Source organism: Drosophila erecta, unplaced genomic scaffold (genome assembly GCF_003286155.1).
Source record: "Drosophila erecta strain 14021-0224.00,06,07 unplaced genomic scaffold, DereRS2 tig00000000-arrow-pilon, whole genome shotgun sequence".
NCBI lineage: Eukaryota > Metazoa > Arthropoda > Insecta > Diptera > Drosophilidae > Drosophila > Drosophila erecta.
In genome coordinates, this window is record NW_020825194.1 from 7,156,504 (window position 1) to 7,182,578 (window position 26,075).

At 48.0% G+C, this 26,075-nt stretch overlaps 10 protein-coding genes across 11 annotated transcripts; 2 read left to right on the forward strand and 8 right to left on the reverse strand.

Annotated features, from left to right (window-relative positions):
* Positions 1-78: 78 nt before the first annotated feature.
* Positions 79-1,504, reverse strand: LOC6554985. Its single transcript, XM_001981792.3, has 2 exons — positions 411-1,504; positions 79-347 (listed from the first exon to the last, which is right to left on the reverse strand). The coding sequence occupies exons 1-2, from the start codon at positions 1,474-1,476 to the stop codon at positions 151-153; spliced, it is 1,263 nt and encodes a 420-aa protein (XP_001981828.2). The 5' UTR covers positions 1,477-1,504; the 3' UTR covers positions 79-150.
* Positions 1,505-2,089: 585 nt separating this feature from the next.
* On the reverse strand, positions 2,090-3,604 carry LOC6554986. Of its 2 annotated transcripts, XM_026983694.1 has the most exons (3): positions 3,594-3,604; positions 2,398-3,443; positions 2,090-2,340 (listed from the first exon to the last, which is right to left on the reverse strand). In XM_026983694.1, exons 1-3 carry the CDS (start codon positions 3,602-3,604, stop codon positions 2,144-2,146), a joined length of 1,254 nt encoding a protein of 417 aa, XP_026839495.1. In that variant the 3' UTR covers positions 2,090-2,143. The 2 variants fall into 2 exon arrangements, with proteins under 2 accessions (XP_026839495.1, XP_001981829.2); XM_001981793.3 differs by lacking the exon at positions 3,594-3,604 and having other exon boundaries at positions 2,398-3,489.
* A 118-nt stretch (positions 3,605-3,722) lies between these two features.
* On the reverse strand, positions 3,723-5,126 carry LOC6554987. The gene is made up of 2 exons (XM_001981794.3): positions 4,048-5,126; positions 3,723-3,988 (listed from the first exon to the last, which is right to left on the reverse strand). Exons 1-2 carry the CDS (start codon positions 5,102-5,104, stop codon positions 3,792-3,794), a joined length of 1,254 nt encoding a protein of 417 aa, XP_001981830.1. The 5' UTR covers positions 5,105-5,126; the 3' UTR covers positions 3,723-3,791.
* A 126-nt stretch (positions 5,127-5,252) lies between these two features.
* LOC6554988 lies at positions 5,253-6,724 on the reverse strand. Its single transcript, XM_001981795.3, has 2 exons — positions 5,668-6,724; positions 5,253-5,615 (listed from the first exon to the last, which is right to left on the reverse strand). Exons 1-2 carry the CDS (start codon positions 6,722-6,724, stop codon positions 5,419-5,421), a joined length of 1,254 nt encoding a protein of 417 aa, XP_001981831.2. The 3' UTR covers positions 5,253-5,418.
* A 522-nt stretch (positions 6,725-7,246) lies between these two features.
* On the reverse strand, positions 7,247-9,188 carry LOC6555267 (serine/threonine-protein kinase RIO2). The gene is made up of 4 exons (XM_001981796.3): positions 8,887-9,188; positions 8,453-8,831; positions 8,209-8,400; positions 7,247-8,154 (listed from the first exon to the last, which is right to left on the reverse strand). Exons 1-4 carry the CDS (start codon positions 9,092-9,094, stop codon positions 7,317-7,319), a joined length of 1,617 nt encoding a protein of 538 aa, XP_001981832.1. The 5' UTR covers positions 9,095-9,188; the 3' UTR covers positions 7,247-7,316.
* A 60-nt stretch (positions 9,189-9,248) lies between these two features.
* LOC6555268 (probable glutamine--tRNA ligase) lies at positions 9,249-11,740 on the forward strand. Its single transcript, XM_001981797.3, has one exon. It carries the CDS (start codon positions 9,327-9,329, stop codon positions 11,661-11,663), a length of 2,337 nt encoding a protein of 778 aa, XP_001981833.1. The 5' UTR covers positions 9,249-9,326; the 3' UTR covers positions 11,664-11,740.
* LOC6555269 (peptidyl-prolyl cis-trans isomerase NIMA-interacting 4) lies at positions 11,713-12,300 on the reverse strand. The gene is made up of 2 exons (XM_001981798.3): positions 12,124-12,300; positions 11,713-12,061 (listed from the first exon to the last, which is right to left on the reverse strand). Exons 1-2 carry the CDS (start codon positions 12,197-12,199, stop codon positions 11,745-11,747), a joined length of 393 nt encoding a protein of 130 aa, XP_001981834.1. The 5' UTR covers positions 12,200-12,300; the 3' UTR covers positions 11,713-11,744.
* A 217-nt stretch (positions 12,301-12,517) lies between these two features.
* On the forward strand, positions 12,518-14,057 carry LOC6555270 (3-ketodihydrosphingosine reductase). Its single transcript, XM_001981799.3, has 3 exons — positions 12,518-12,853; positions 12,925-13,493; positions 13,558-14,057. The coding sequence occupies exons 1-3, from the start codon at positions 12,637-12,639 to the stop codon at positions 13,780-13,782; spliced, it is 1,011 nt and encodes a 336-aa protein (XP_001981835.1). The 5' UTR covers positions 12,518-12,636; the 3' UTR covers positions 13,783-14,057.
* Positions 14,058-14,277: 220 nt separating this feature from the next.
* On the reverse strand, positions 14,278-16,192 carry LOC6555271 (protein RER1). The gene is made up of 2 exons (XM_001981800.3): positions 15,609-16,192; positions 14,278-15,546 (listed from the first exon to the last, which is right to left on the reverse strand). Exons 1-2 carry the CDS (start codon positions 15,675-15,677, stop codon positions 15,004-15,006), a joined length of 612 nt encoding a protein of 203 aa, XP_001981836.1. The 5' UTR covers positions 15,678-16,192; the 3' UTR covers positions 14,278-15,003.
* Positions 16,193-16,515: 323 nt separating this feature from the next.
* LOC6555272 (E3 SUMO-protein ligase RanBP2) lies at positions 16,516-26,013 on the reverse strand. Its single transcript, XM_001981801.3, has 6 exons — positions 25,609-26,013; positions 22,024-25,015; positions 18,916-21,968; positions 18,107-18,857; positions 17,052-18,038; positions 16,516-16,994 (listed from the first exon to the last, which is right to left on the reverse strand). The coding sequence occupies exons 1-6, from the start codon at positions 25,678-25,680 to the stop codon at positions 16,636-16,638; spliced, it is 8,214 nt and encodes a 2,737-aa protein (XP_001981837.2). The 5' UTR covers positions 25,681-26,013; the 3' UTR covers positions 16,516-16,635.
* Between the last annotated feature and the right edge of the window lie 62 nt (positions 26,014-26,075).

Here is a 26,075-nt window from a genome sequence, read left to right on the forward strand (position 1 = left end):
AGTTATGGCCGAATCACCGCATAAACTGCAGTTAAGAGTGTTGATAAGTGTTTTCCAAGGAAAGTATAAGCAACGTCGTAGTTGGACTAATACGTACTAGAACTTAGGCGTTTGTTTATTTTAACTATTTACATGTTGTCAAGATTGCCATCACATCTCATCCAGCAAGCCAAACTGATCCAGAAACGGCAGTGTGACACTCAATTTCTTTTTTATTTTTTCCGGCTCATAAACGGAGTTCTTAAATCGCATTCCGCTTTCGGAGCTGGATAGAGCCTGCTCAATAGAAGCATCCTCCTTGCCCTCGTACTGCATGACTGGCTCAAAAATGAGTGAGCAAAAGATGGCTGTGAATGACAGAATGTGATATTTCAGAACTATTTTGATCAAAATTAATGAACTGTACCCACCATAGAAACCTCTTGAGCGGAACTGCAGTTGGAAGTCGAACAAACTGGGTATCCGACCAGCATACTTCAACTTACTTAGGGCCTCCACCAGTCTATAGTAATAAAACTGAACCAATTCTGTTTGATGTTGCAAGCGAAGATTATCCTGTAAGGAGGTGGAGAAGAAGTAATGCAGATCGATGGCCGGCGAGTTCCAAACGCTGAACTGAAAGTCGATGAAAATTGCATTGGTGGGATGATCGTTTGCATCGTACTGGAACATAAAGTTGGTTGTCCAAAGATCTCCATGGGCTAGTGTCAAGAAGTCGCCGGGATTATTTGTCGTCGCCCTTTCGCCATAGTCCATCAACCGTTCCACAAGCCTATCGATCTTGGCCTTGTACCGCGGGCCCAGCTGCTCGTCCGAGGCAAGGGAGCGGGACAGAGCCTCCAGAAGATTGGTCATGATCGGTCCGTATGCCCGGGTGTGTTTGTTGAAAAAGCCACGATCATAGTTCTTGGCGAAGATTCCCGGCTGCCGCTCGGCGAGAACCGATGAAGCTGCATGAAAGAGGGCCAGTTTCTCCAGTACGAGGTGGGTGTGCTCCAGGTCCAGCTTTTTCCGGCGGCAGGCTAGCTTGTACTGATCCAGCGACATGTCCTCGAAGATAATCGAGTCCCTCTCGCGGTCCACATTCATGGTGGCCGCAAATAGCTTCCTGGGGTCCCTGAGCTCCTTCCTCACCATATCCGCCAGTTGGGGAAGGATGTGCTCGTATATGTCCATCTCACGGGTGTAGACTCCATAGTGGATGAGCACATCGCCGGCTGGATCCCGCTCAGCGAATGTGGTCTTCACCAGAAATGTGGTGTCCTGCTTTCCTTTCGATGCCTTGCTAGTATATTCCACATTGATGCGGGTCATCACGCTGCCGTAGTTTCCTCCATTGGCGACGGCTGGCTTCGTGTGCAACTTCTCCAGCTTCAGGGAGCTATCCTTGAAGTACGCGCGCAACTTATCCTGCACATATTCCGTGGTGAGCCAAACTGGCGCTGGATGAACTTTATGGGTGGATTTCGCGGACATGATCCTATCCACAACTCGGGGCTTTCGCTTCTGCGACATTGCGGACGCAGTCCGGCCACTTTTATAGCAAACTGTAGTGTATATGATAAGTATAGTGCAAGTATCTCGTGGCAACTAAGTGCGTCATGGTCAAACAACACTTGAACGATTTGGAGTCTAGTCGAACGCTCACGTTTTTTGCAATGCATTTTTGATTAGGTATTCTATGGGCATTTAATGTTACTGGTAACTCAAATTTCGCAGCCAATCGGTATACATATTTGATTTATTATATTTCCTAAGGAAGAGAAATGCAACTTAAGATTGTCTATTATCTGTTAACAAATATCGTAAAAGAGAAGTGCATTAATTTTGTTGTTTGCCTTGATAGTTTTCCCGAGAATTCCCCCTTATCATCTGCAGCTAATTTCAAAGTTAATATTTACAAAAACAATTAGAAAGCTATTTAATGCGGAATTTGTGCTGTGTTCATGGTTTTTACACATCTACGAATACCTGCAATTAGCACCTGTGAATTGTACATATACAAATAATAAAAGCAATAGAAGAGGAAGTAATCGAATTTTTTTGCTGATAATGTAACACTTCTTATATATTTTTATTTTGCGTGTCAACTTATTAAAGACAATAAAATTAAAGCTATAATACCCATACTACTATTTGGACTTTACATCTCGTCTAGTAACCCCAAGTGATCAAGGAAAGGCAATGTGAGACGCATCTTTTTCCTGGTGGCCTCCGCCTGAAATGCGTCATCCTTGAAGCGCATTCCCTTCTCCGAAAGAGATATTATCTGATCCATGGACGCCTCTTCCTTGCCCGTGTACGTCATCGTGGGCTCGAAGATCAGGGATGCGAAGGCAGCTGAATGATAATATCAATGAAATTCCGTAAAAAGGCATTTAGAAGTAGTATACCCACCATAGAAGGCCCTGTTCCTGAACTGCTGAAGGAAGACGAATAGGCTCGGCACATTTCCGGAATACTTCACCTTCCTCAAAGCAGCCTTCAGTTTGTAATAGTAGAACTGGACCAGCTCTGGCTGTTTCTTCAGCCGAATATCGGCCTGCAGTGCAGTTGAGAAGAAGTAGTGCAGATCGATGGCCGGGGAGTTCCAAGCACTGAACTGAAAGTCGATAAAGATGGCATTTATTGGATGTCCTTCGTCGTCGTATTGGAACATAATATTCGTGGTCCAGAGATCCCCGTGAGCCAGGGTCACAAAGTCCCCGGGAACAATGGACGTCGATCGTTCCCCGTACTCCATAACGTTGTCGACGAGTCGATCGATCTTCGCCTGGTAACGCTGACACAGTTCCGGCTCCAGCTCCAGGGAACGGGACAAGGCCATCAGAAGATTCTTCATGATGGGCTCGTAGCCGCGGGTGTGCTGATTAAAGAATCCACGATCGAAATTCTTCGCGAAGATTCCCGGCTGTCGCTCAGCCATGGCTGCTCCGGCAGCATGGAAATTGACCAGCTTTTCGAGCACCAGATGCGTGTGCTCCAGATCCAGTTTCTTGAGGCGATCGGCCACTCTGTAATTCTCCAGCGACATATCCTCGAAGATGATTGAGTCCCGTTGGCGATCCACGTAAACAGTGCCTGCAAAGAGTTTCCGGGAGTCCGCCAGCTCATTCCGCACCACATCCGCCATCTGGGGCAGGATGCGCTCATACAGCTCCAATTCCCTGTCGTACACTCCGTAACTCAGGAGAACCTGCGCCGCCGGACCAGCGTCGGCAAAACTCTCTTTCACCAGGAACCTGGTGCATTGCTTATCCTTTGGTTTATCCGTGGTGTACTCCACATAGATGCGCGTGATCACGCTGGAGTAGTTCTCCGCATTGCCGAGTGCCAGCTTGATGTCCAGGTTGTCCAGGCGGAGAGTGTCATTCTTGTAGTAGGAACGCAGCTTTTGCTCCACATAATCGCGGGTCAGCCAAGCGGGCACCACTTGTGTGCTTCTTTTGATTTCCTGGGACATGATACTGACCGGATCGCTGTTTGATCAATACTGCGGTTTTTTACCGGTGGGGTTCCGCAATTATACCTCGTCGATTGCCCAAGATAAGTACACATTTATTATTCAAGTCTTATCTATCATTCTATCTCACTTATCTGGCATTTCCCTTATCTTTCAGTTCAACTATTTGAATTAACTTTTAGAGAATCTCATTGAACTTATTACACACCAATTTTACTAGATAATTCCAAAACAAACGAATTGCCATATATAGCGAAACTATTTTGAGAGGATATTTGTTTATTAATTAATTTAATTAATTTATTTATTTATTGCGTGGAACATTGTCTTACATTTCGTCTAGTAATCCCAGTTGATCTAGGAACGGTAGAGTCAGGTGCAACTTCTTTTGGTTCGCCTCCGTCTGATACACTGCATCCCTTAATCGCACTCCTTTCTCATCGCTGGCTAAAAACTGCTCTATGGACGGCTCCTCCTTGCCATCATAGACCATGACGGGCTCGAATATCAACGACGCAAACACAGCTGGGTAAAATAATGAATTTAAAATGTTATAAAATTTCATATTTACTTTTGGAACTCACCATAAAAAGCTTTTGCGCGAAACTGTTGTTGGAACTCAAATAAACTGGGTACGTTACCCACATATTTCACCCTTCTTAGAGCCTCCACTAACTTATAGTAGTAAAACTGGACGAGCTCGGTCTGATGCTCCAGACGAAGATTTTCGTGGATTGAGGTTGAAAAGAAGTAGTGCAAGTCGATGGCCGGAGAATTCCAAACGCTGAACTGGAAGTCGATGAAGATGGCATTAACTGGATGACCTTCGTCATCGTACTGGAACATGACATTGGTAGTCCAAATATCTCCGTGAGCCAGAGTCACAAAATCGCCGGGTGCAAAAGACGTCGATCTCTCGCCGTAGTCCATTACATTATTAACTAGCCGGTCGATCTTCGCCTGATATCGCTCCTTTAGGTCATGACTTAACTCAAGAGTGCGCGACAAGGCTTTAAGGATATTTTTCATGATGGGTTCGTAGCCTCGTACATGTTGGTTGAAAAATCCACGATCGTAGTTCTTTTCAAAGATGCCGGGCTGACGCTCAGCCAGAGCTGCTCCAGCTGCGTGGAAGTCAGCCAGTTTCTCGAGAACCAGGTGAGTGTGCTCCAGATCCAGTTTCCTCACCCTGCAGGCAACCTTATACCTCTCCAGCGAAAGGTCCTCGAACATAATCGAGTCCCGCTCACGATCTACACTCACAGTAGCTGCAAACAACTTCCGGGAGTCGTGGAGCTCATCCCTCACTATATCCGCCAATCGGGGCAGTATCAGTTCGTACATGTCGATCTCCCTGGTGTAGATGCCGTAGTCGAACAACAAATGGGCCACCGGATCTTTGTCGGCAAAGGTCGTCTTCAGCAGAAAGGTTGCGAGCTGGTTATCCTTTGAGTCCCTGGCAGTGTACTCCACATTGATGCGGGTCATCACGCTGGCGTAGTTCTCTCCATTTGCTGTCGCCGGCTTGATCGCCAGTTTCTTCAGATTCAGGGTGTCATTCTTGCAGTAGACTCTTAACTTTTTCTCCACGTAGTCCTCGGTCAGCCACACGGGCGCCTTGTGGTTCGTTTTCTCTGGCATAATGTTGAGGTTCTACTAGTTTTCGTCAGAAGTGCATTGCTTTTATACACTGACGAGATGCTTGTGATAAGAACTCATCTTCATGATTAGGCGACTGTGAGCGTAAGCTCCTAAATTGCAGGCAATTGCAAAGATAGGCGACAGCACATCCGAGAACATTTATTAAGATAGAGCTTTGGACTGCGTAAAAGTAGTAAAAAGTATCAGTGTAAAAGTACTACCACGATCATAGGATAGCGACTGTTGTTGAACTAGACGTTAGGCTAACTTATAAGAGCAAAGAAAACATTACATATCGTCCAGCAAAGAAAACATTACATATCGTCCAGCAATCCCTGCTGATCAAGGAACGGCAGAGTGAGGACCATTTTTTCTCGGATGTGATCAGCATGATACACAGAATCTCTGAACCGGACTCCACTCTCGGCTGTGGACAATCCTTGTGCAATGGACGCTTCCTCAGTTCCGGTATACAGCATGCAGGGCTCGGAAATTAGCGAGCAGAAAACAGCTAAAAGGTTTGTTTAATTACAATATATTTTCATTATAACTTGTATACTTACCATAGAAGGATCTGGCCCTAAACTGCAGCTGAAATTCAAATAAACTCGGAATATGAGGAGAATACTGTAGTTTCTTCAAGGCTTCCACCAGCTGGTAGTAATAAAACTGGACCAATTCAGTCTGATGTTTCCAGCGAAGATTGTCCTGAATCGAAGTGGTGAAGAAATAGTGCAAATCGATGGCCGGAGAGTTCCACACACTGAACTGAAAATCAATTAGGACGGCGTTGGAGGGATGACCCTTTTCATCGTACTGAAACATCACATTTGTTGTCCAAAGATCTCCATGGGCTAGGGTTAGGAAATCTCCTGGAATTGTCGACGTCGATCGGTCGCCGTAATCCATTATATTATCTACTAGGCGGTCTATCTTGCTCTGATAACGATGTTTTAAATCTGAATTCAACTCTAAGGAGCGAGATAGGGCCTGCAAAAGGTTCCTGAAGATTGGCTGAAAGCCTCGAACATGTTTATTAAAAAAACCTCGATCGTAGTTCTTCTCAAAGATTCCGGGCTTTCGCTCGGCAAGAACTGCTGCAGCTGCATGGAAGTCTGCCAGTTTCTCCAGAACCAGATGTGTATGCTTCAAGTCCAGTTTTTTTAGGCGGCAAGCGACCTTGTAATCCTCCAGCGACAGGTCCTCAAAAAGGATAGAGTCCCGCTCGCGATCTACATCGACGGTAGCTGCAAACATCTTCCGGGAATCCCCGAGCTCGCTTCTCACCATTTTCGCCAGGTGGGGCAGAATCTGCTGGTACATGTCCATTTCTCTGGTGGAAACCCCGTAGCCGGCCAGTAAATTGGCCGCCGGATCCTTGGCGGCAAAGGTTGTTTTTAGTAGGAAAGTGGCGCTCTGAGGGTCCTTTGAATACTTTGTGGTGTACTCCAGATTGATGCGAGTTATTACACTGGCGTAGTTATCTCCTTTGGCAGTCGCCGGCTCAGTCTCTAGTTTCTTCAACTGAAGAGAGTCGTCTTCAAAATATCTGCATAACTTATCCCCCACATAGTCCTTTGTGAGCCATTCAGGTTCGGTATGGGTATTTTTTCCAGACATTATGAATCCTAACGTTAGCGCTTTAGTTTAAGCAGTGAAGCCATTATGTGAGGTTTTCCGCCGTTTTATCATCTTCATTACAACTAACTACACTATAACTTACTAATCCTTCTGGCAATGGCCCCCAATAAAATCGTAAAGTGCATTTTATTCAGAGTGCTAGCTTTCTTCCCACTTATGCAATGTAAACATTTAATCTTGGGTACACCTTTACAAATCATGCAGCAACCCCCACTGATCAAGATAGGGAAGTGTATGGTGGAGCCTTAGTCTGACGCACTCCTGCTGATACACGTCGTCCTTGAATCTCATTCCTCCCTTGCCCTCCGAAATGATGTGCTTCAGGGCAGCCTCCTCTTCTCCATCATACACCATAAAGGGTTCAACTAATGGCGACTTTTATTTACCTAGGGATTACACTAGATAAAGAAATAATCCTATTCTTTCGCATAAAAACTGGTTAATGGGAGCGACCAAATTACCAAACATGGACACAAAAATGTAATAACGCAATTTAAGCAATGCCTTGATAAAATGTTTTTATTTTAAATTACATATCACTATTTTTATTTAAACAATAGATTAACGTGATCTAGAAGTCCCAGCCAGCATATTCCTTAACCACATCCTTGTTTTCCTTGCGATGACGATGCACAGCACTAGCTTCTCCCTTGGCCACGCACTTCTTACGCTGCTCCCGCTTCTCCTTGATGTCCATGTTCCGGCGTATCCGGTCGGTAATCACAGACGGAGCTATTGTGCTGGTTGTGGTAGAGTAAGAGCGCTGACTTCTCGCATCATTAAGCATTTGCTCGACCATTTTAAGACGAAACATGCGGGAGTTGGGATCCAGGTCAACCAGCTCAGGAACTTCATCCTTATCTAAATCATTGGAATTGATCGACCTTGCGTCTTCCTCAGCGATAATTGCTACCGGAGCTTCAGCTTCAACTGGAATAACTTCCGGAGTTTTAACCGGCAGAGAAATATCTAACTTCTTGGGCATTGTTTGGTCGGGAACTTCTGGACCCACGCTGAGATTACCCAGATATTGCGTACACGATTCAATGTATCGACGCACTGCGTCATCCGACTTTTGAGTGGGCTTGGCTTCGCTATAAATGACCTCGTTCTCCACCTGGCGTCGGCACTCGTCAATCTCTTTAGCTGCTGCGGTTACCAAAGTGGGAGGCTCTTCCTCCTCTTCCAACTCCTCTCCCTCATTCTGCTCCTCTGCCTGCTCCACCATGCCGTACTCCTCAAGAAGATCCTGTTCCATCTCCTTAGTGAAGCCGTAGCCTGTGCAGTGTACCTCGGCATCCAAATCATCCTCACGCACCAGGTCGCTGAACTTGGGATAGTCTTCGCTTTCGTAACCAAATTTGCGACGGAACATTTCACGCACGCAGTTTACATCGCGTTCGAAGAAACTAGAACATATTTTGCTATTAATACTTGAATGCTATAATAACTAAGAAGCTTACAATTCTGCATTCTCATGCGAGGTGGACATCATTTGAGGGAAATCAATCAGTATGGGCTTCCCTGCGTCCGTCACCATTAAATTAAACTCATTAAAATCGCCATGAATAACTCCAGAATTACCCAGACGGACAATTAGGTTCATTAGATCATCGTAAACCTGTGGAGCGTCTAGAAGTTCGTGTACTTGGGTCCTTAAAAAAAGGTATTTAAAAATATGCATGATAATAAAAATAACTATCTTACATGGGCCAGCCATTGACGAGGTCCATTAAGACACAGTGACGATTGAAATCGATGGGTTTTGGCACCGGAAATCCTCGATCGTAGAGTGCCGACATGTAGGCAAACTCACGGGTGGCCGAGATGCGAGATAAGTACAACCAGGAGGCCTTGTGCCGGCGACCGTGGTAGTCTCTTTTAGCTTTCACATTCCTGAAGCAAGTTCGACCCAATCGGTGTAGTTTAAGGCAAATTGGAGTGCCCTCCTCATCAGCCACCACGTAGATGTTGGACTCCTTGCCAATTCCAATCTGGTTGCCAAAAGAACTGACCGATCCACGCAGTGTGAGAGACTTCAGAGCCAAGTAATCGTAGCCCGTGTTTGTCAAGCGGTAGCCATCATCTGTGGGCCAAAAATGTTATTGGCTAAAGATACTTTAATCTGCAGGCGTACATACATTTCTTTCCCCGCTCGTAGGCCAACAGCTTGTGCTTGCACAGCTCCTTGAGCAGCTTGTGGACTCCACCTGACTTCAGATTCGCAATGGCAGCAGCCAAAGGCCCGGGGACCAGCTCGTGGTTCTTCATGCCCATCTCGATGGCGGTGAGGACGCGGAAGTCCTCCTTGGTGAGGTATCTCAGAACTGTCACGTTTAATTTACCCATTTTCGTTATATTTCGGCAGTTTAACAACGCATTTAGCAATGTTTTCGTTTCACACGTGTAGGCACGATAAGTGAGCGGAAATCGATATGCATCGATTGTAGCAGGACTATCGATTATATTTGTATTATTTTCCAGCTATCGAACACTGCAGTGCAACTGGTGTTTTATATCCCGGTCCCAAACGGTCACACTGACTTGCACATCGTCATCAGTGAGAGACAAAAACGGGGACATGGCTGGAGATGATCTGATTGCGAAATTCCAGGCGCTCGGCATGAGCGAGCAGAAAGCGAAGGAGACATTGAAGAATGCCAACGTGACAAAGAACCTCCAGCTGGCGTTGGCGGCGGCAGGTAGCGCCACCCTCTCCGACGGCACTGGCATGCTGATCTACCACATGGCCACCAAGCTGAAGCCGCAGACTGCGGACCATTTGCCTCTTCTGGTGCGCTACGTCGTAGAGCACAAGCTGGACAACACTCAGCGCGTTGATGCCGCCCTGGAGTACTTGCTGAAGTGCGGCCAGAGCCTGAATGCCAACATTGATTTGCAGGCCCTTGAGAAGGAGTGTGGCGTGGGAGTGGTGGTCACTCCGGAGCAGATTGAGCGCACTGTGCAGGCCAAAATCAAGGCCAGCTACAAGGAGGCATTGCTGGAGCAGCGCTACCACTTTAACTCGTTCAAAATTCTGCAGGATGTCCGGGGAGAGCTCAAGTGGGCGGATGCCAAATCCGTGAAGGCTGCCATCGATGTGGAGATCTTCGATCTGTTGGGTCCCAAAACAGAAGCAGACTTGAAACCTCCCACAAAAGCAACCGAAAAGCCAAAGGCTGCAAAGCCAAAAGCGGAAGTAACTTCTGCCGCTCAAACCGCTGAAGCAGCTTCCGATGGAGCCACCACCATTTCGGAACTCATGAAAACCAAGGTACACTTCCATGCCCCCGGCGAGAATTTTAAGGCAGATGGCTATGTTGTTACCGAACACACGGAGCGGCTACTAAAGGAGCACTTGACGAGGACTGGAGGCAAAGTGCATACGCGTTTCCCGCCGGAACCGAATGGCATTCTGCACATCGGTCATGCAAAGGCCATCAACATTAACTTTGGGTACGCGGCTGCCCACGATGGAGTTTGTTACTTGCGCTATGACGACACCAATCCCGAGAAGGAGGAGGAGAAGTTCTTTTTGGCCATCAAGGAGATGGTGGAATGGCTGGGCTACAAGCCCTTCAAGATCACCTACTCCTCGGACAACTTCCAGCAGCTGTACGAGTGGGCTGTTCTGCTGATCAACAAAGGATTGGCCTACGTGTGTCACCAGAAGGCGGAGGAACTGAAGGGCTTCAATCCGAAGCCCAGTCCTTGGAGGGAGCGTCCCATTGAGGAGTCACTGCGGCTGTTCGAAGACATGAAGCGTGGAAAGATCGACGAAGGAGCGGCCACCTTGCGCATGAAGGTCACCCTGGAGGAGGGCAAGATGGACCCGGTGGCGTATCGCATCAAGTTTATCTCTCATCACCGAACGGGCTCTGACTGGTGCATTTACCCCACTTACGATTATACCCACTGCCTTTGCGACTCTCTCGAGGATATTACTCACTCACTGTGCACCAAGGAGTTCCAGTCAAGGCGGTCCTCCTACTACTGGCTGTGCAACGCTTTGAATATCTACTGCCCGGTGCAGTGGGAGTACGGCAGGCTGAACATGAACTACGCACTTGTATCAAAGCGCAAGATTGCAAAGCTGATCACAGAGCAGATTGTCCACGACTGGGACGATCCCAGGCTTTTTACTCTTACGGCGCTGAGACGTAGAGGCTTCCCAGCAGAGGCCATCAACAACTTCTGCGCCCAGATGGGCGTAACAGGTGCCCAGATTGCAGTCGACCCCGCCATGTTGGAGGCAGCAGTGCGGGATGTTCTCAATGTTACAGCTCCCCGTCGTTTGGTTGTCTTGGAACCGCTCAAAGTAACCATAAAGAACTTCCCTCATGCAGCGCCCGTGCAGCTGGAAGTGCCTGATTTCCCGCAGAACCCCCAGCAAGGATCTCATAAGATCACCCTGGACAAGGTGATCTATATTGAGGCGGGAGACTTCAAGTTGGAGCCGGAGAAGGGATACCGACGTCTGGCACCCAAGCAATCTGTGGGTCTGCGTCACGCAGGTCTCGTAATCAGTGTCGATGAGATAGTTAAGGATCCGGCGACCGGAGAGGTGGTGGAACTCTTCTGCACCAGCCAATCTGCCGAGCAGGCCGAGAAGCCCAAGGCTTTTGTCCAGTGGGTATCGCAGCCGATACAGCTGGAAGTGCGTCTGTACGAACAGCTCTTCAAGCACAAGAATCCCGAGGATCCCAACGAAGTGCCCGGTGGCTTCCTGAGCGACATCAGCGAACAGTCCATGTCGGTGGTGGTGGCACTCGCGGATCGTGCGCTTAACCAGGCCAAGGTCTACGACAAGTTCCAGTTCGAGAGGATTGGTTTCTTCTCCGTAGATCCAGACACCAGCGCGAACCATCTAGTGTTCAACCGCACCGTAGGACTGAAGGAGGATGCGGGCAAGAAGTGATAAGCACACGATTTCGGGAACCAACAGAGAAAATGAGACAAGATCCGAATCACATTAAAATTCGATTTATAAAATCAGCTCTCATTTCTTTCCCTCCACCATGATGATGTGGTAGCCAAATTTGGTCTTGATCGGGGGATCTGTGTACACGGGATTGTTGACAGTGGAGATGGGCAATGCAAAAGCGGCGTCCTGGAAGGGACCCACCATCGCTCCGCGGATCTGCCATCCGAGATCGCCGCCTTGTCGCGCCTTGTCCTCGCTGTAAGCAGCCGCTACCTCGGGGAACTTTTGGCCCGCCTTCAGCTTCTCCATCGCCTCGGTAATCTTGCCCTGCTTTTCGCACAAGATGTGACGAACCTTCACGGCGTTGCCTCCTTTTTTTTCCTTACCGGCAGCTGCACCCAGGGGCAAAAGTCATTCAAGGGCCAAGATTTTTAGGTTTGTCGGGAACACTTACACTTGTCTTCGGCGGCTGGCTTTTTACCCCCTTTCCCTGCATCCTTTCCACCCTTTGCGTCCTTTTTCGGTGGCATTTTCGTTAAATTTTGCTAAATGGCAAATTCGAACCAAGTAAACAGTTCGGTTGGAGCAGACACATGGGGTCAGTGTTGCGCGCTGAAATCTAGCCTTTTTTTTATCAAACTTCTTTATTTACAGATGTAGTAAATGTTCTCAGTAGAAAAGCGTAATTGGGTCGGCCATCTCTTATGATTAGTACCTTTTTTATTATTATATAAACAAATTTTATAAATTATAACAGTTTAAAACATTAGCATAGTCGTTTATAGCCACATACGCATCCTTGACGTGCATGGAAAGCAATCGATAGAAATCCAGTCCCACCTGTTAGCGCAAACGGTCACACTTCGATGCACTTTCTAATCAGACGTTTAACTTCGCGGTGCAGATAAACCAACGCAAAAGATTAAAAAATCCGGGTGTATTATCGCACCCTCTTGGAATTATCACCATGGAACTGAGCTGGGAGATAGTGCTCTGCGTGGGCATTGCGGTGCTGGTTCACATTCTGGTCTACCTTTTCGTTATGGCGAAGAAACCGAAGAGCATTGTGGGTCGGCATGTGGTGGTCACCGGCGGCTCCAAGGGAATCGGACTCTGTCTGGCGGTGGAGTGCGCCATGAAGGGCGCTAATGTGACGGTGATAGCGCGCGACGAGAAAATGCTCAGTGAGTAATGTTCTGGCTTAAGAACCCCGCCTAAAATACTCTTATCTCTGATATCCGATCTTTTTTACCAGGCGGAGCTGTGGCTCTGATGGAAGTGATTCGCCAGCGGCCAGATCAAAAGTTCCAGTTCAGGAGTCTGGACATTGGCGGCGACTATGACCAGGTGGCCAAGGTGCTCGGCGAGATCGAGGATAGCTTCGGCCCCATATACACCTTAATCAACTGTGCCGGAATGGCCATTTGCGGTGTGTTTGAGGAGGTCTCAGTCCAGGATGTCCACAAGCTAATGAACGTAAACTTCTTCGGCACCTATAACTGCACCCGTTATGTCCTGCCCAAGATGAAAAAGGCCGGCGAAGGCATTATTGTCATCACTGCCTCGCAGGCGGCTATGTTTGGCATATATGGATACGGACCTTACTCGGCCACCAAGTACGCCCTGAGGGCGATGGCTGAAACGATTGCCATGGAGTCTCGGGAGCACGGGGTCAGCGTGACTCTGGCCATGCCCTGCGATACGAATACACCCGGATTCGAGGAGGAGGAGAAGTCCAAGCCCAGGGAGACAAAAATAATCTCTGGTGGCGGAGGTCTCATAGAGCCGGAAGTTATGGCCAAAGCCATACTCAAGGATGCCTTGGTGCGTTAGTTACCCATAGTTGATATTCACCAAATCTAACTAAAGCACTTTTCCTTATTTTTAGAAGGGCAACTTCACCTCAACTGTTGGAGCAGAAAGCTGGCTGATCACCACTCTGGGTGGAGCGTTGCTTCCTTGGGATGGCTTCTTCACAAATTTTCTTCACGCCATTGTTTTGGGACCACTGCGACTAGTTAGCTACGCCCTGCACAAGTACTTCAATAGTGTCATACGCAAGTGCGCTCGAGAGGATAAGGCCAAGGTCGGGTCGAAAGTGGAGACCAAGTAAAGCCTCCCTTGTCTCGCTGCCCTTAAAGTATTCCAAGTGCCTATTACATTAAATCACATTTCATGATGAATCCAAATGTGCGATTATTTCGCATGTTTTGCGACTATTCCAAATATTACGATATCGGTGTTATTCATTTATATATATGTGCATTTTTATTATTACTAGAGTTTAAACTATTTGTATCGCTTTTTGTAGTCCGCGTGGCGTGTGCTTGATCTGTTGGTGTGTGCTTCATTTAAATAAAAACAAAATGTGTTTGTTATTCAGAGAATTGGTCGTTTTTAAATTATTCCGATCTCCAAAGAAGGGCACTCACTGATTATACTAATCGCTAAACTAATTTCACGCATTGGCCTTATCAAAATTGGGTTTGTATCTTAAAATCGGTCTACGTGTAGAACTCGATGCAATAAGCGATTAGATAAACACAAAAACCACGCCGCGAAAGCCACCCCACCTTTCCAATTGGGTCAAAATTCAACGATAAATTACTTTGGTTTTCTTTTGTCTTTCTTTATTCATAAGACGCACCCAGTGTACACTTCCTATAGTTTCAGTTTTCAATTCGCCTTTTTTAACATTTTGTATAGTTAACGCTAACAAAAATTGTATAATCATAATGCAAAATATATATATATGTATGTTTGTATACATATTTAGGCATATATTTATAGCTTCTAAGCATGATAATCAAAAATAATTGGATTCAAATACAGTAAGTCTACTTTTTGGATAGAAGAATCATTAAATTATCGTTAGGATTAGGATGAAATATTAAATTAGAGATGATCTGCTGTATTTCGGTATCCTTGGGCATTTACAATAGATAGAAAGCATTGTAAATAAATATAAATTTAAACAAGCAGTTAGATTAAACAATAAACAAGGTATTTTGCACAAGACGCCGTACGACAACTCAACAGTAAAACGAAAAATGCTACACAAACCGAAAAGGAAAATCATATTATAAGCTTGGTTCTGGTTGATGTTATGCTTCTGGTTCCCATTCCGAGCTGCTTTCGGTAGCTTTCTCTAGTAGTCCTCAATGGCAATGATCTGCGGTGGTTTGATGGACGTTGCTGTTGGCGACCCTACATCCTTGGTCGCTGCGCTGTCGCTGGTTGTTGATGGTGGCGCGGCAGCTGCAGATGAGGCGATCGAAGGATCACCCGTTCCCGCTGTCGTCGCCCGTGTGTCCGGCGTCTGTGCGGCTAATTGTCACTTTGAGTTGCCCGCCACGGAGCCGGGTCCGGAACCCGCCAGATCGTTGACCCGCTGGTAGCGCGGCTTATTGCGGGTAAATGGCAAGTACTTGTACTTGATCATATGCTTGATCTGGCGCTTCATCGTGATGCAGAAGAGCGTGATGAAGTACATGACCAGGATGGGCCAGAATACTGGCACGTTGAAGACATCGAAGAACGTACAAATCAGTCCGATTAGCGTGCTCTTCGCCACCGACAGCCAGAATTTGAATTCCGGCAGGCGGCGAATGAATGGCCGGAACTCCTCGTTGCTGCGCGTGGGCAGATTTGGTCCCTCGTCCTCGTCGTCCTGCGAATACGGATCGAACTCCGGGTCGATCTTGGGAGTTAAAAAAGCAATAAACAGGTTCAAGTGGTAAATGCCAAGCGCATAGCACACGATGTACCAGCCCTGATAGATGAAGATACGCAGCACGAAGAGCAGAAGCAGGAAGCCGGCGAACACCCAGCGCATACGTGTGTGCGGTGTGCTCCTGTCCAAGGTGGATTGGTAGGTCTGCGGAAGCAAAGGGTGCGGATTAGATCAGTTCCTTGCTTGCCATTTTCAGAATCCCTTACCTGTGAGAGGCGCTGAAAGAACTTCTTAACCCCGCCGCCGCCGGCAGCACTGCTGTCCTCGTTCATCATGGTCGTTGCTAGTCTCTCATTAATCTCCGGCCCTCGACTTTTATTGTTGACTTTGACGCTGTCGTTGTTCTCGCTGCACACGTGTATCGATTCGAGATTTGGGTAATTTACGGGGACAGGGGGACAGGGGCTGCCGGAAAGGGGCTAACAAAACACAAAATGGGCCAACTGGCAAACTAGGCGCGCTCCAATCGCTAATTATTCTCTAATTCATATTCTGCACCGCCCGTCGTCGCCGTCCTCCTCTTCTTCTTCCTCCTTGTTGTAGGGCTGTTGCGACTGTCAGTTTGTGGAGATTGCTATTCGCAGAGCCTGCTTGCCAGTTTTTCGTGAGTCGCGGAGTTTTGACCCCAGTGCAGTGCGTTTCTATGCGGTAACTAATTTAATTACACTAGAGATTTGTCGGCAATTTATTGTTCTTTTTTCACACAGAGTTCACCACGTCATTATGCTCTCTCAGTGGCAGGGCTGTCAAACTATCGGCTAGGGATGGAAAAATCGATAGTTGAGCGACTATCGTGGTAGGTAACTGGTGTTTCTAATTTTTAAACTAAATTGTTGGTTAATCCGCTTTTAATATTTCAAAAATTAGTAGGGCCACATTAAAATTATATAAATGTGATTGTTTTCATGTGTGATGTGGTTATACTTCTTGTCTCCTCTCTAATGTATCGATTGCTTTATGGGATTCAATATTCAAATTTATTTCGCTAAAAACTTAATTTTTAATGCAGAACTATTTTTTGTTATTCTTCTAAAAGTGACTTAAAATTATTATCCATAATTTTGTGAACAAAATGTTTTTCGGATTTGCTGTCAAATTCGTAGGCCTTTGTGATATTAATGTTTATCAAAGTTTTATTAGGAAAATGTGAAGAAATAGCAATTTCCGCTACTAATTTGAAGGAATATTCTAACACAATCCTAGACATGCTACATATATTTAGATCCGGTTTGTTTATGAGCTCTCCTGCTCCTCTGGCGCGTCGTCATTCTCGTCCTCCTCATCACCGTGCAAGGCCTTAATACGTTCTATGCACGAATTGACCGTTTTGATGAACTCATTGGCGATCTCCTCCTTGCCAAATCGACAGGCAAGGCGTTCCAGGACGCCCTCGGTGCTCACGTTACCCTCTGCGTCAACCGCATAGTTGTAACCGGCCCACAGGAAGCTCTTCTTCTGATCATTCATGTAATCCATTTGCAGTGAGGGGAAGATATTCATGTTAACCACCAGCTTGTGGATCTGCTCCTGCCGCATGACCAGTCGGAATGTCTGCTGCTCCGGGTGCTCCAGCACCTTTATCTCGCCGACGCCTATTTGTTAAATAAACTTGTTATGTGATCAAGAAAGCGACTGTTATTACAGCTTACCTCGCTCCTTCCATTCTTTCGATTCGGGGTCATACCGAAATAGCTTCGCCCGCTCGCCAAACAGCTTAGTCTCATTCTCCTCTCCCGTGGTGACTACTATCTCGTCCGGCAGCTCAACAATGGGATCATAGTGCGGATCGTAGTTGTCATCAGTGGCGTCGCCGCCATCATCATCCCCGCCTTCTGCGGTACCAGACTCGTTTTTGGCTGTTTGCGGCGAGGACTGAAAGTTCTTGAAAGCGTTCTGATGCGTGAGGTTATAGAAGCCGCCCCCGGCGGACTTGTTGAATCCTACGGCAGTGCCCTGGCTATTGGCCGAGAGGTTGGCAAAGTCATTGCCCGCTTTGTTCGCTAAGTCAGCAAAAGTGCCTCCCGGTTTACTTGCCAAATCGGCAAAAGTGCTAGTCTCCGGCACAGCTTCCTTCTTGTCCTTGTGCTCTTTTTCATCACCCGTGTTTTTGTTCCAGGTTATGTCCTTTTCCTTCTCATTTTCAGCGGCTGCCTGTTTGCCCACGTCTGTGAATGAGACGGCGGCTTGCTTTTGTCCAAAAACGGGGGAACTGCCAAACACAAAGCCTCCGGCTGCCGCACCTCCAAAAACATTGGAGCTACCACCAAATAGAGACTCCTGAGTGGATTCAGTTTTGGGGTTTCCAAAAGCGTTGAAGCCTCCAAAAATCGATGGGGCTCCGCCAAAGATAGCCTTCGGTGCTTCCTCGCCATCTTGCCTTCTACGAAATTGATGGGAGTCTCCGAACATAAATTCGGCAGTTTCACCGACGTTCAACTCCGGTGCTTCTTTGGTCGCTTGTGGTTGAGAATCCACTTTAGTGCCCCCGAAAATGGACTTGGCAGAATCGTCAGCCGAATTTTCGTTCGACAAGCCGCTGCGGAATATAGATCCCAATACGTTTCCTTGTCCTCCGCCTGATGCTAATTTTTGAAGATTGGCTAGGGGGTCGGCATCTTTTCCAGGCTCCGAATGATCTGAATTGAATGTAGTAGGCAGTAGGTAAGATCATATCATCTTAGGATCAACGTAGATTTGTACATACCCGTGCTACCGAACTTGAATGCCGAACTAGCTGTTTTGCTTGCCTCCGACCCAGATAAATTACCGTAGCCAGAGAACGAAGAGTTATTTTCACCCAGTGAACTGGCTTTAACTATTAGGGTAGATGTTTTTGTATTGTTAGGCTTGGTCAATGGCTGGGGGAGGGTCAGTAGGGGTAGAGTCATGGGTAGTGGAGGGATTACATCGTGTGTGGTTTGCCTTACAGACGAGGTTTTGCCGACAAGTACTACCGGTTCATCTGCACTGCGATTTACCTCCCCATCATGGTCTTTGAGCGGTTCATTTGAGGAACAACTTTTGGCTTTAGTTGCTTCCGTTGATTTGGAAGCGGAGCCGGCCATTGATTCCATGCTATCTTCTATCGCCTTTGTTGTTCCATTAACTGCATTTTTCACCGCTTCGTAGAAGCCTTGTGCCACCTCCTTGTTTTTGAAACGCAGAACAAATCGCTCAAGGACACTCTCGCCCTCGCTAAAATCGTGCACAGCAAACAACCACGATGTTTCAGACCTTTCCCTGTACACCACATTCTCGTTCAACACATGGTTAAGGCAGATCTTGAAGACCTGCTCCCGACGCATGACCACGCGCAGCTTTTTGGTCTGCTTATGGCGCAGGATCTTCACATCGCCCAAACCGCGCTCTTTCCACTCGCCCTCGGTCAGACGGTACAACTTGGCCCTGTGCACATACAATGCCTCCTCGTCCTCCTCACCTGTTTTTACATCGATCTGAAATACAAACTTGTTGAATAAAAAAACATACGGTTTTGGGATTTAAAAAGTTTACCTTATCGGGTAATGGGATTACTGGTGCAAAGTATGTGTTGTTTTCCTCCTCCTCCTCGTGCGAATCGTTATCGTCACCCTCATTAGCTGCTGGACTCTTTGGTTGCTGCTGGTTGGGCTTGGGCATGGAGAAGGTGAAGCCGCTGGATCCAATTGAGGTAACAGGAGCTACAGCTGCGGGCATTGCTGGAGCCGCGAAGTTAAAGGTGGCGGATCCAAAGACATTGCTGGTCTTATTGGCGGCATCGGCAGCCTGCTCCTTGTTACTAGCTGCTGGAGCTCCGAAACCGAAGTTATACTGGGTGGTAGCGGGCAGAGTAAGCCCCGATCCTAGTGAGTTCTCCTTCTTTGGTACCGTGTCATTCTTGGGCGTTTCACAGGCGCTGCAGTGAAGAGCCTCCCCGGGATTGTTCACATAGCATGTGGTACATTGCCAACTACCGACTGCGGGTTTAAAGGCGTCTCCGAATCCAAAAGTGGTTGAAGCCTTTCCAAATCCAAGGGCTGCCGTTGGAACTGGAGCAACTGCCGAAGGAGCCGACTCCGAAGCGGTCACAACTGCCACTATTGACTTCTCCTTTGGCTGAGTAGAGCCTCCGAAGCTAAATCCACCTGCGGCGGGAAGAGCTGCTGGAGAAAAGCCAAACGAAAACTTGTTTGAGGTGCCAGTGGTAAGGTTTAACGCGTTCCCTTGGTCCAGTCCCGATTGCTTGGGGGGAACAGTGGCATCCTTAGGCCCCTCGCAGGCCAAGCAGTACAGCTTATCCTGGTCATTGCTGGTATAGCAGGCCTGGCAGTTCCAACTGCCTGCCTTGGGCTTGAAGGCATCTCCAAAGCCCTTTATTGGCTTCTCCTTCTCATTAACATTTTCTCCAGCGGCAGAAGCGGCCTCCTCCTTCTTGGGTTCCTTTCCAATACTTTGTTGCGCCTTTTGCACGGCTTCGTAGAACTCCTGACAGACCTCTTGCGACTTAAATCGCACAGCGAGCAATGCGGTAGCTAACTCCTCATCGGAATAATCCTGACCCCCCCATGTGACGGCTGCCTTAATATTCGATGCATAGGTGAACTTAGTCTCGGGCAGCAGACGCTGATTGCAGCACAACTTATGGACCTGCTCGCGCCGCATCAGCAGGCGAACCTGGTTAGGATCAGTGCGATCCTGAAGGAGCTTCATATTACCAAGGCCGCGCTCCTTCCACTCATTCGCTTCCCTATCCCAACGCAGAAGCTTGGCACGGTGCTCGAAGAGAACATCCTCATTCTCCTCGCCGGTGACCACCTCCACTAGATCGGGCAGGGCAATAACCGGTGTAAACTGGGCGGTGGGCACATACTCCTCATCAGCATCCGAGGTGTTTGACTTGTTCAATTGGGGCTGCTGAGGCGTCTGTCCTTGAACTGTATTGTCTTTGATCAAAGCCGTGGTGAAGAGGGTAGTGTTGTTGCCGCTGCCCACCGCAGAAGTGCTGCCAAAGGAAATGTTTGAAAAGGGTGAGGCGGTGGAAGTTCCGAATCCTGATGTTCCATTCGCCGTGAAGCTAAAGCTGCCAAATGGTGTGGTAGAGGCTGGCGCAGATGTTACAGGAGCAGCACTGACCCCTGATATGGTTCTAAACAGTGACTTGGCTGCTGTTGCTGGTGGGTCCGGTTTAGGCTGAGGTTTCGTTTGCTCCTGCGGCTTACTGAATAGCGAATTGGCTGCTGGGGTGCTGGTTACAAAACTCTTGGGTAAACTGAATGCCGCAGGAGCAGTCGCAGTTGATTCTATGTCGGTCTTCGGAAGTTCCGCGGTGTTTTTAGTCGTTTTCACGGCCTCCTTTGACTTTGCGGCCGCGCTTGCATTTGTAAAAGCCACTCTGAACTCTTCAGCCAAGTCCCCTGTTTTGAAACGCACCAGGAATTTCTCCAACGTAACTTGCTCATCTGCGAAGTCATTTGCCGCCCACAGAAGGGATTTCTTGTCCTTGTCCTGGCTGGCAACAATTATCGTAATGTCTGCAGTGATTTTGTGATTAGCACACACCTTGTGAGTTTGATCGCGACGCATCAAAACTCGAGAAACGGCGGTGGCTTTGTCGCATAAAATTTTGATCACCCCCGTACCGCGCTCTTTCCACTCCTTGTCCACATACCGGAAGAGCTTGGCTCGACTGGTAAACTTGACGTCCTCGCCCTCCTCACCGGTTCGAACCTCCACTTCATCGGGCAGTGGAATGATGGGCTTGAAATCGGGACGAGGATCGTAATCCTCTGCTGAAGTATCTTGTGGCAGAGTTTTGCTGGGATCACTAGCCGAACTTTGGTTCAGCTCAGCTTCCTCCTGTTCCCTTTGTTTTTCGGCTGCTGCCTTAGCCACCTGGGTCTTGAACGAAAAAGGACTTTCGGACGACTTACTGCCAAAGTTAAAGCTGAATGCTCCTACTGCTGGAACCGATGGCTGTGCCGGTTGTGTCGGTTGTTCCGGTGCCTGAACCAAACTTGGCTTGATATGCTGTGCTGGGATGGTCACGCTTAAAGGAGGCTGGACACTGGCAGTCGTGGGTTTCGGTAATGGATCTGAACTGGTTATGACCACATTGGCTGGCGGCTCCTTTTCCACGGGCTGATTGTTCAAAGCACGATTAAACATAGACGGCACACTTACAGGGGCGGGTCCGGGTGCGGTAACAGAAGGAGCCACTTGAGGAATATGAATAGGAGGCGGGCCAGCAGTTGTTGCCGCAGGATTCAAAGCGGCAATTGGTGGAGCAGGAGCAGTGCCAGGAATAGGCACCGTTGGAACGCTTAATGGCTTCGACTGCGGCACTTGAATGGGCGAAACTCCAAAGCCCGGCGTTGTCGAGTTAAAGAATCCGGGAGTTGGCAGTGCACCCACAGGCTTGGACTCCTGAATGTTCAAGGGAGCCGTGGGAGCTGCTGGCTGAGCGGGTGGAGGTATCAGACTTGGCGGAGGCTGGCTAAAGTTGCCCATGGCGTCAATGTATGGTGCTACCGAAGGCACGCTCGGCGGGGGAAACATACTTGGCAGGCCAAAGTTTGGATTTCGAGGACCTACATAAAATTCAACATTAGCATTTTCCAAATCGAATTTAAAGCGTTCGCTTACCAAACATATTGGGGGGTGGAATTGATCCTGGAGCTGGAGGAGTCCGCAAGAACTGCGCTTGTGCTTGAGCCTGAGCAGCGTAGTAGTTGTACATCTGGTTTTGGTTAAACATGGGACTCCCGTATGGTCCCGGCAGGAAGCGCTCTGGAACAGCTGGCGTATTTGGTACCCCGTTGTAGAAGCCAGGAGTATACGGATTCGGCACTACTGGGTGGACTGCACCTTGGTTGTGGCTCTGCTGCTGTTGTTGCTGCTGCTGCTGATGCTCTGCTAGTGCATCCTCAATGATGAAGAGGTCGTCCAGACCTAGGGCAGCTGCAGGATCCACATCCCGTGTAGGCGTGTCTCGACTGCTGATCTTGATCTTCTTAAGCAGCTCCTCCATCCCAGTGATCTTCTCAGTAAGGGCTTTCATTTCCTGTCGCATGGCTTCCATTCCCACACTCACATCGTCCTTGAGCACACACAGACCCTTGCTGATCTGCTTGACAGTATGCTCCATCTCCTGGCTCGGTTGTGCCACAACAATGGGAGTGACTGGGGTGACTTCCAACTGACGACGTGATCGGTTACCAGATAAAGCTGCCAGGGAATAGAAATCGTCTTCTGCATCCTCGTAGGCGGATGAATTGTTATGCACATCCGGACTGCCGAAGCTATCATCGATGCCCCGACTACCGCGTTCCTGTTGGCATCTACGCACATCCCGTTGAATAGTGAAGTTGAGTGGGTGCTTGACATCATTTCTGAGTAACTTTTGCGTTTGCTGCAGGCACCCCAGTCTCCGCTCTGAGTAACGAACTCGGGAGCTTCGCGGCAACTTGGAAGATTCCTCAAGGTGACGACACGCCTCCGATTGCATATAGTAGGCCATGGGCAGATTAAGGCCCCGGACCTCGTCCAAAAACTGTTCATACTGTCCTATTTTGAACATTTTTACGCTAAAATAGGTGACGGCTTCCTCGGCCAACGACTGAAGATCTTGCCATGCTGCAGTTGAGCCGGCGGATCCGTACTTAAAGACGCGGACATAGGATTCCAGCTGCTGAGTGTGCTGACGACGTAATATTGAAAATCCATGCCTATACAGGGTATCGATACGTGTCTCTAAAGAAGAAGAATCCGAACGGGAATTCAATATCTTTCCCAACTGAAAAATGATGTTGGCATCTGCTTTGAGGCCATTCACGCCGCGCACCGCTTCCAATCCAGTTTGCAGTTGAGCTCGCTGCTCGGCGCGATTACCTTCACTGGTGAGCTGGTCCGAGTTAAGACGCACTACTAGATCCCACCAGATACTTTGCTCCGGTGCGGCTAGTTGGCTCACCAGATTAGCATATGGCATCATATGCGGCCGGGTAGCAGCATTGCGGTTTCCCAAATTGGAGCTGTCATACGCTTCACGCTGCAGCTGCAATTTCCGTCTGGTCTGAATGACTGTGGCATAGAGGTAGAGGTCCACATCCACCTGGCTGATTGAATCGTGCCCACAGTAGTTTAGATTCTGCTTTACATCACGTCGGAGACCCTCATAAAAGACAACGCGTGGCGCATCTCCTAAATTGTTCGGATCGGTGCCCAGCGCCAGGTAGACATGTTGGGCCAAGGACTGTGGCGGCAGCACCAACGCCTGCTGTTCGTAGGTCTCGATATGCTCCAGATTGGGCCACTCGAAAAGGGGCAACTGCAGACGCGGGTGTCGCACCAGATGCGATGACGTATCCTTTAGCTTGTGTTCGGCGTGGGTAAAGAGCTGTTCATAAAGTTGACTGCGCCAGCTCTTGTCCGAGCACTGCTGGTGAGCGCTGGCCAACAGCTCTTCGGAGTCGCCAAATAAGCCAGGCAAGCCCGACACTTTGTTCTCATTAATGTTCGCATTGTCCCTGTGGTTTTCAATTTCCATTCGAGATCGGTCCAAGCAACCCAAAAGGGTTCGTCCAAGCTGGGCGCATCGGAAGGCCCCATGCGATCGCCAAATCTGCATAATTTGCTTCTGCTCCGCGTCGCAGTGCTTCATCCAGTGGTGGGCATTCGAATCTTCGAGCGGTCGCATTTGGTAACCAAGGAGCAGTACGGGCAAAGCGGAGCGTAGCGTGCTCATCCATTTGTTTTTCTTTCCCAGCACCTCACGTTTGAAAATCAATGTTACCGCGTGAAGGAGAAGCTGGCCGGTATAGTGGTCGGCACAGGATTGGTGGAAATCCCGCTGCGGAGCATCCTTTTCTATCGTATTGCTAAACTTGTATAGGTATTGATCAAGTCTAAACAATTGACTGCTGCTCTCTGGCAGTCCACTGCTCTTCTCCAGGCTTAGCTGCACGAGGCGATCGAGGGTGTGCAACGCGAAGTGCCAGAATCGCCAGTTCTTCTTCACATCCTTGGCCATTTCCAGCTTCGCAATGACCACCCAGACCAACTCGTACCAGTCACTCGACTGGCTCGTGCAGCCTTTGGACTCAAGTTCCGTTTTGAATGCGTAGTTAAAGCCCTGTTCAATTTTCTTTTTTTCCACATAGCTGCGCAGCAGTTGTATACGTATATTCACATCCTCGGGATGCGCCTGCAGTTCCTTGTGCATCAGCATCTCCATCGTTATGTCATCGCCGTCTGCGGCATTACCGTTGCTCTCCTTGAGATTCACCCGCACTCGCAGGGTGTAGACTTGTGGATTGTCGCCTAAATCAAGACTAGCAGCCTGATCTAACCAGTACCCGGCGGACTCCTTGATCAATGCGTTGTTCTCCTTCAACAGTAGTTCGCAGGCGGCCACGACCACTTCTGACTGCCGCGGATTGAGTTGAATGGAACGTTGATAGTGTTGCAGCGCCTTTGATACATCGGGCGGATTCAGCCTACTGTAGCAAGTGGCAATCATATTATGGCCTACTGTGTCGTCCCTCGTCCGGATATAGCCGTTCAAATACTCGATAGCCTTTGGGTATTCCTGAATTTTACTGTACAATCGAGCTATCGCCAAGCCTTTGACATCGCGCTAGAATTAGTTTTATTGATTAGTTCGTTTAGTAATTGTTCAAAAAAGTGTATTCGTTCAAAAACTCTGTTAAATTGAAAAAGGATTTTTGGACAAGCATTTTGGGCGGGATTTGAAAAACATTGTAGGAGTATGCTTAATGGCATGCTTAAACTTCTATTAATTCTATTATATACATATGTAGATAGATTAACGTAAGACCGCCAAGGATAATTCGAAATTCCGTTATGTATGATTAGCCTTCCACATATTTAGTGCTCACTGTATATGCTGAGTGATATGAGCGGCCGGTGGCCACCAACACATAACCTCAAATATCTATTTTGATTTACAAAGAGAAGAGGAAACCAATGCAGTTGAGCGAAGAGCGATGTCTTTGGCAAGTATACGAAATTCAGTCGTTGTAAGAAAAGCGCGCAATTTCCTATTCACTCACAAAAACGACGGCCAAGTGACGCCGGCACACACACACAAGCACACGCAGACGCCGCACGCACACAAAGGCGCGCTTTCAATGGCGGCGCCTGAAGATTTCGCAACTGATTTTCTTTTGTCTTTGGAAATTCCGATGAACATTTTTGGCGTTTATTTACCTCACTTCCCAGCTGAAGTTTTCCCAACAACTTGTGGACATGTGCGTCCACCTCTTTTCGCGTTGAATACATATCTGTACTATTTTAAACACGTTTAATTCGCAGTGGATGAGACCTCGCAAAAATGTGCTTCGCGCTCGATTCTACTCTCACTCGTCATCCGATCGACGCGGATTCCTCGAACGGTTAATTGCCACGGCCGGAAAATCACGTAACTCCGTATGGGCAATTCCAGTCGCAACAAGCTTCGTTTTCGGTGCAGATCAGAACGTATATATCACTGAAATCTAATTTCAAGAGCACTGAAACCAACAAAATACGTGCAGACTTAGCGCTGGAACAAAAAACGATGATTGCCATCGATGGGCGCGAAAATATCGCGGCACTGATGTTTTGACCATCGACTATCGATTGCTTCGGTTTTGTCGATTGCTTTTATAGAATTAACAAATAGAACGGCTTTAAAT

Excerpts from the sequence above, each read along its gene's own strand:
- LOC6555270 (XM_001981799.3), top strand. The coding sequence starts at position 12,637 with ATGGAACTGAGCTGGGAGATAGTGCTCTGCGTGGGCATTGCGGTGCTG. Across the intron at positions 12,854-12,924 it reads GCGCGACGAGAAAATGCTCA|GCGGAGCTGTGGCTCTGATG; the intron begins GTGAGTAATGTT and ends CTTTTTTACCAG. Across the intron at positions 13,494-13,557 it reads CCATACTCAAGGATGCCTTG|AAGGGCAACTTCACCTCAAC; the intron begins GTGCGTTAGTTA and ends CCTTATTTTTAG.
- LOC6555272 (XM_001981801.3), bottom strand. The coding sequence starts at position 25,680 with ATGTATTCAACGCGAAAAGAGGTGGACGCACATGTCCACAAGTTGTTG. Across the intron at positions 18,858-18,915 it reads TAATCCCATTACCCGATAAG|ATCGATGTAAAAACAGGTGA; the intron begins GTAAACTTTTTA and ends TTTGTATTTCAG. Across the intron at positions 18,039-18,106 it reads ATTCAAGTTCGGTAGCACGG|ATCATTCGGAGCCTGGAAAA; the intron begins GTATGTACAAAT and ends CATTCAATTCAG.
- LOC6554985 (XM_001981792.3), bottom strand. The coding sequence starts at position 1,476 with ATGTCCGCGAAATCCACCCATAAAGTTCATCCAGCGCCAGTTTGGCTC. Across the intron at positions 348-410 it reads CCGCTCAAGAGGTTTCTATG|CCATCTTTTGCTCACTCATT; the intron begins GTGGGTACAGTT and ends TGTCATTCACAG.
- LOC6555268 (XM_001981797.3), top strand. The coding sequence starts at position 9,327 with ATGGCTGGAGATGATCTGATTGCGAAATTCCAGGCGCTCGGCATGAGC.
- LOC6554988 (XM_001981795.3), bottom strand. The coding sequence starts at position 6,724 with ATGTCTGGAAAAAATACCCATACCGAACCTGAATGGCTCACAAAGGAC. Across the intron at positions 5,616-5,667 it reads TAGGGCCAGATCCTTCTATG|CTGTTTTCTGCTCGCTAATT; the intron begins GTAAGTATACAA and ends CAAACCTTTTAG.
- LOC6554987 (XM_001981794.3), bottom strand. The coding sequence starts at position 5,104 with ATGCCAGAGAAAACGAACCACAAGGCGCCCGTGTGGCTGACCGAGGAC. Across the intron at positions 3,989-4,047 it reads TCGCGCAAAAGCTTTTTATG|CTGTGTTTGCGTCGTTGATA; the intron begins GTGAGTTCCAAA and ends TATTTTACCCAG.
- LOC6555271 (XM_001981800.3), bottom strand. The coding sequence starts at position 15,677 with ATGATGAACGAGGACAGCAGTGCTGCCGGCGGCGGCGGGGTTAAGAAG. Across the intron at positions 15,547-15,608 it reads TCTTTCAGCGCCTCTCACAG|ACCTACCAATCCACCTTGGA; the intron begins GTAAGGGATTCT and ends TTGCTTCCGCAG.
- LOC6555267 (XM_001981796.3), bottom strand. The coding sequence starts at position 9,094 with ATGGGTAAATTAAACGTGACAGTTCTGAGATACCTCACCAAGGAGGAC. Across the intron at positions 8,832-8,886 it reads CTACGAGCGGGGAAAGAAAT|ATGATGGCTACCGCTTGACA; the intron begins GTATGTACGCCT and ends TTTGGCCCACAG. Across the intron at positions 8,401-8,452 it reads CTCGTCAATGGCTGGCCCAT|GACCCAAGTACACGAACTTC; the intron begins GTAAGATAGTTA and ends CCTTTTTTTAAG.
- LOC6555269 (XM_001981798.3), bottom strand. The coding sequence starts at position 12,199 with ATGCCACCGAAAAAGGACGCAAAGGGTGGAAAGGATGCAGGGAAAGGG. Across the intron at positions 12,062-12,123 it reads GCCAGCCGCCGAAGACAAGT|CTGCCGGTAAGGAAAAAAAA; the intron begins GTAAGTGTTCCC and ends CCCTGGGTGCAG.
- LOC6554986 (XM_001981793.3), bottom strand. The coding sequence starts at position 3,463 with ATGTCCCAGGAAATCAAAAGAAGCACACAAGTGGTGCCCGCTTGGCTG. Across the intron at positions 2,341-2,397 it reads CAGGAACAGGGCCTTCTATG|CTGCCTTCGCATCCCTGATC; the intron begins GTGGGTATACTA and ends ATTATCATTCAG.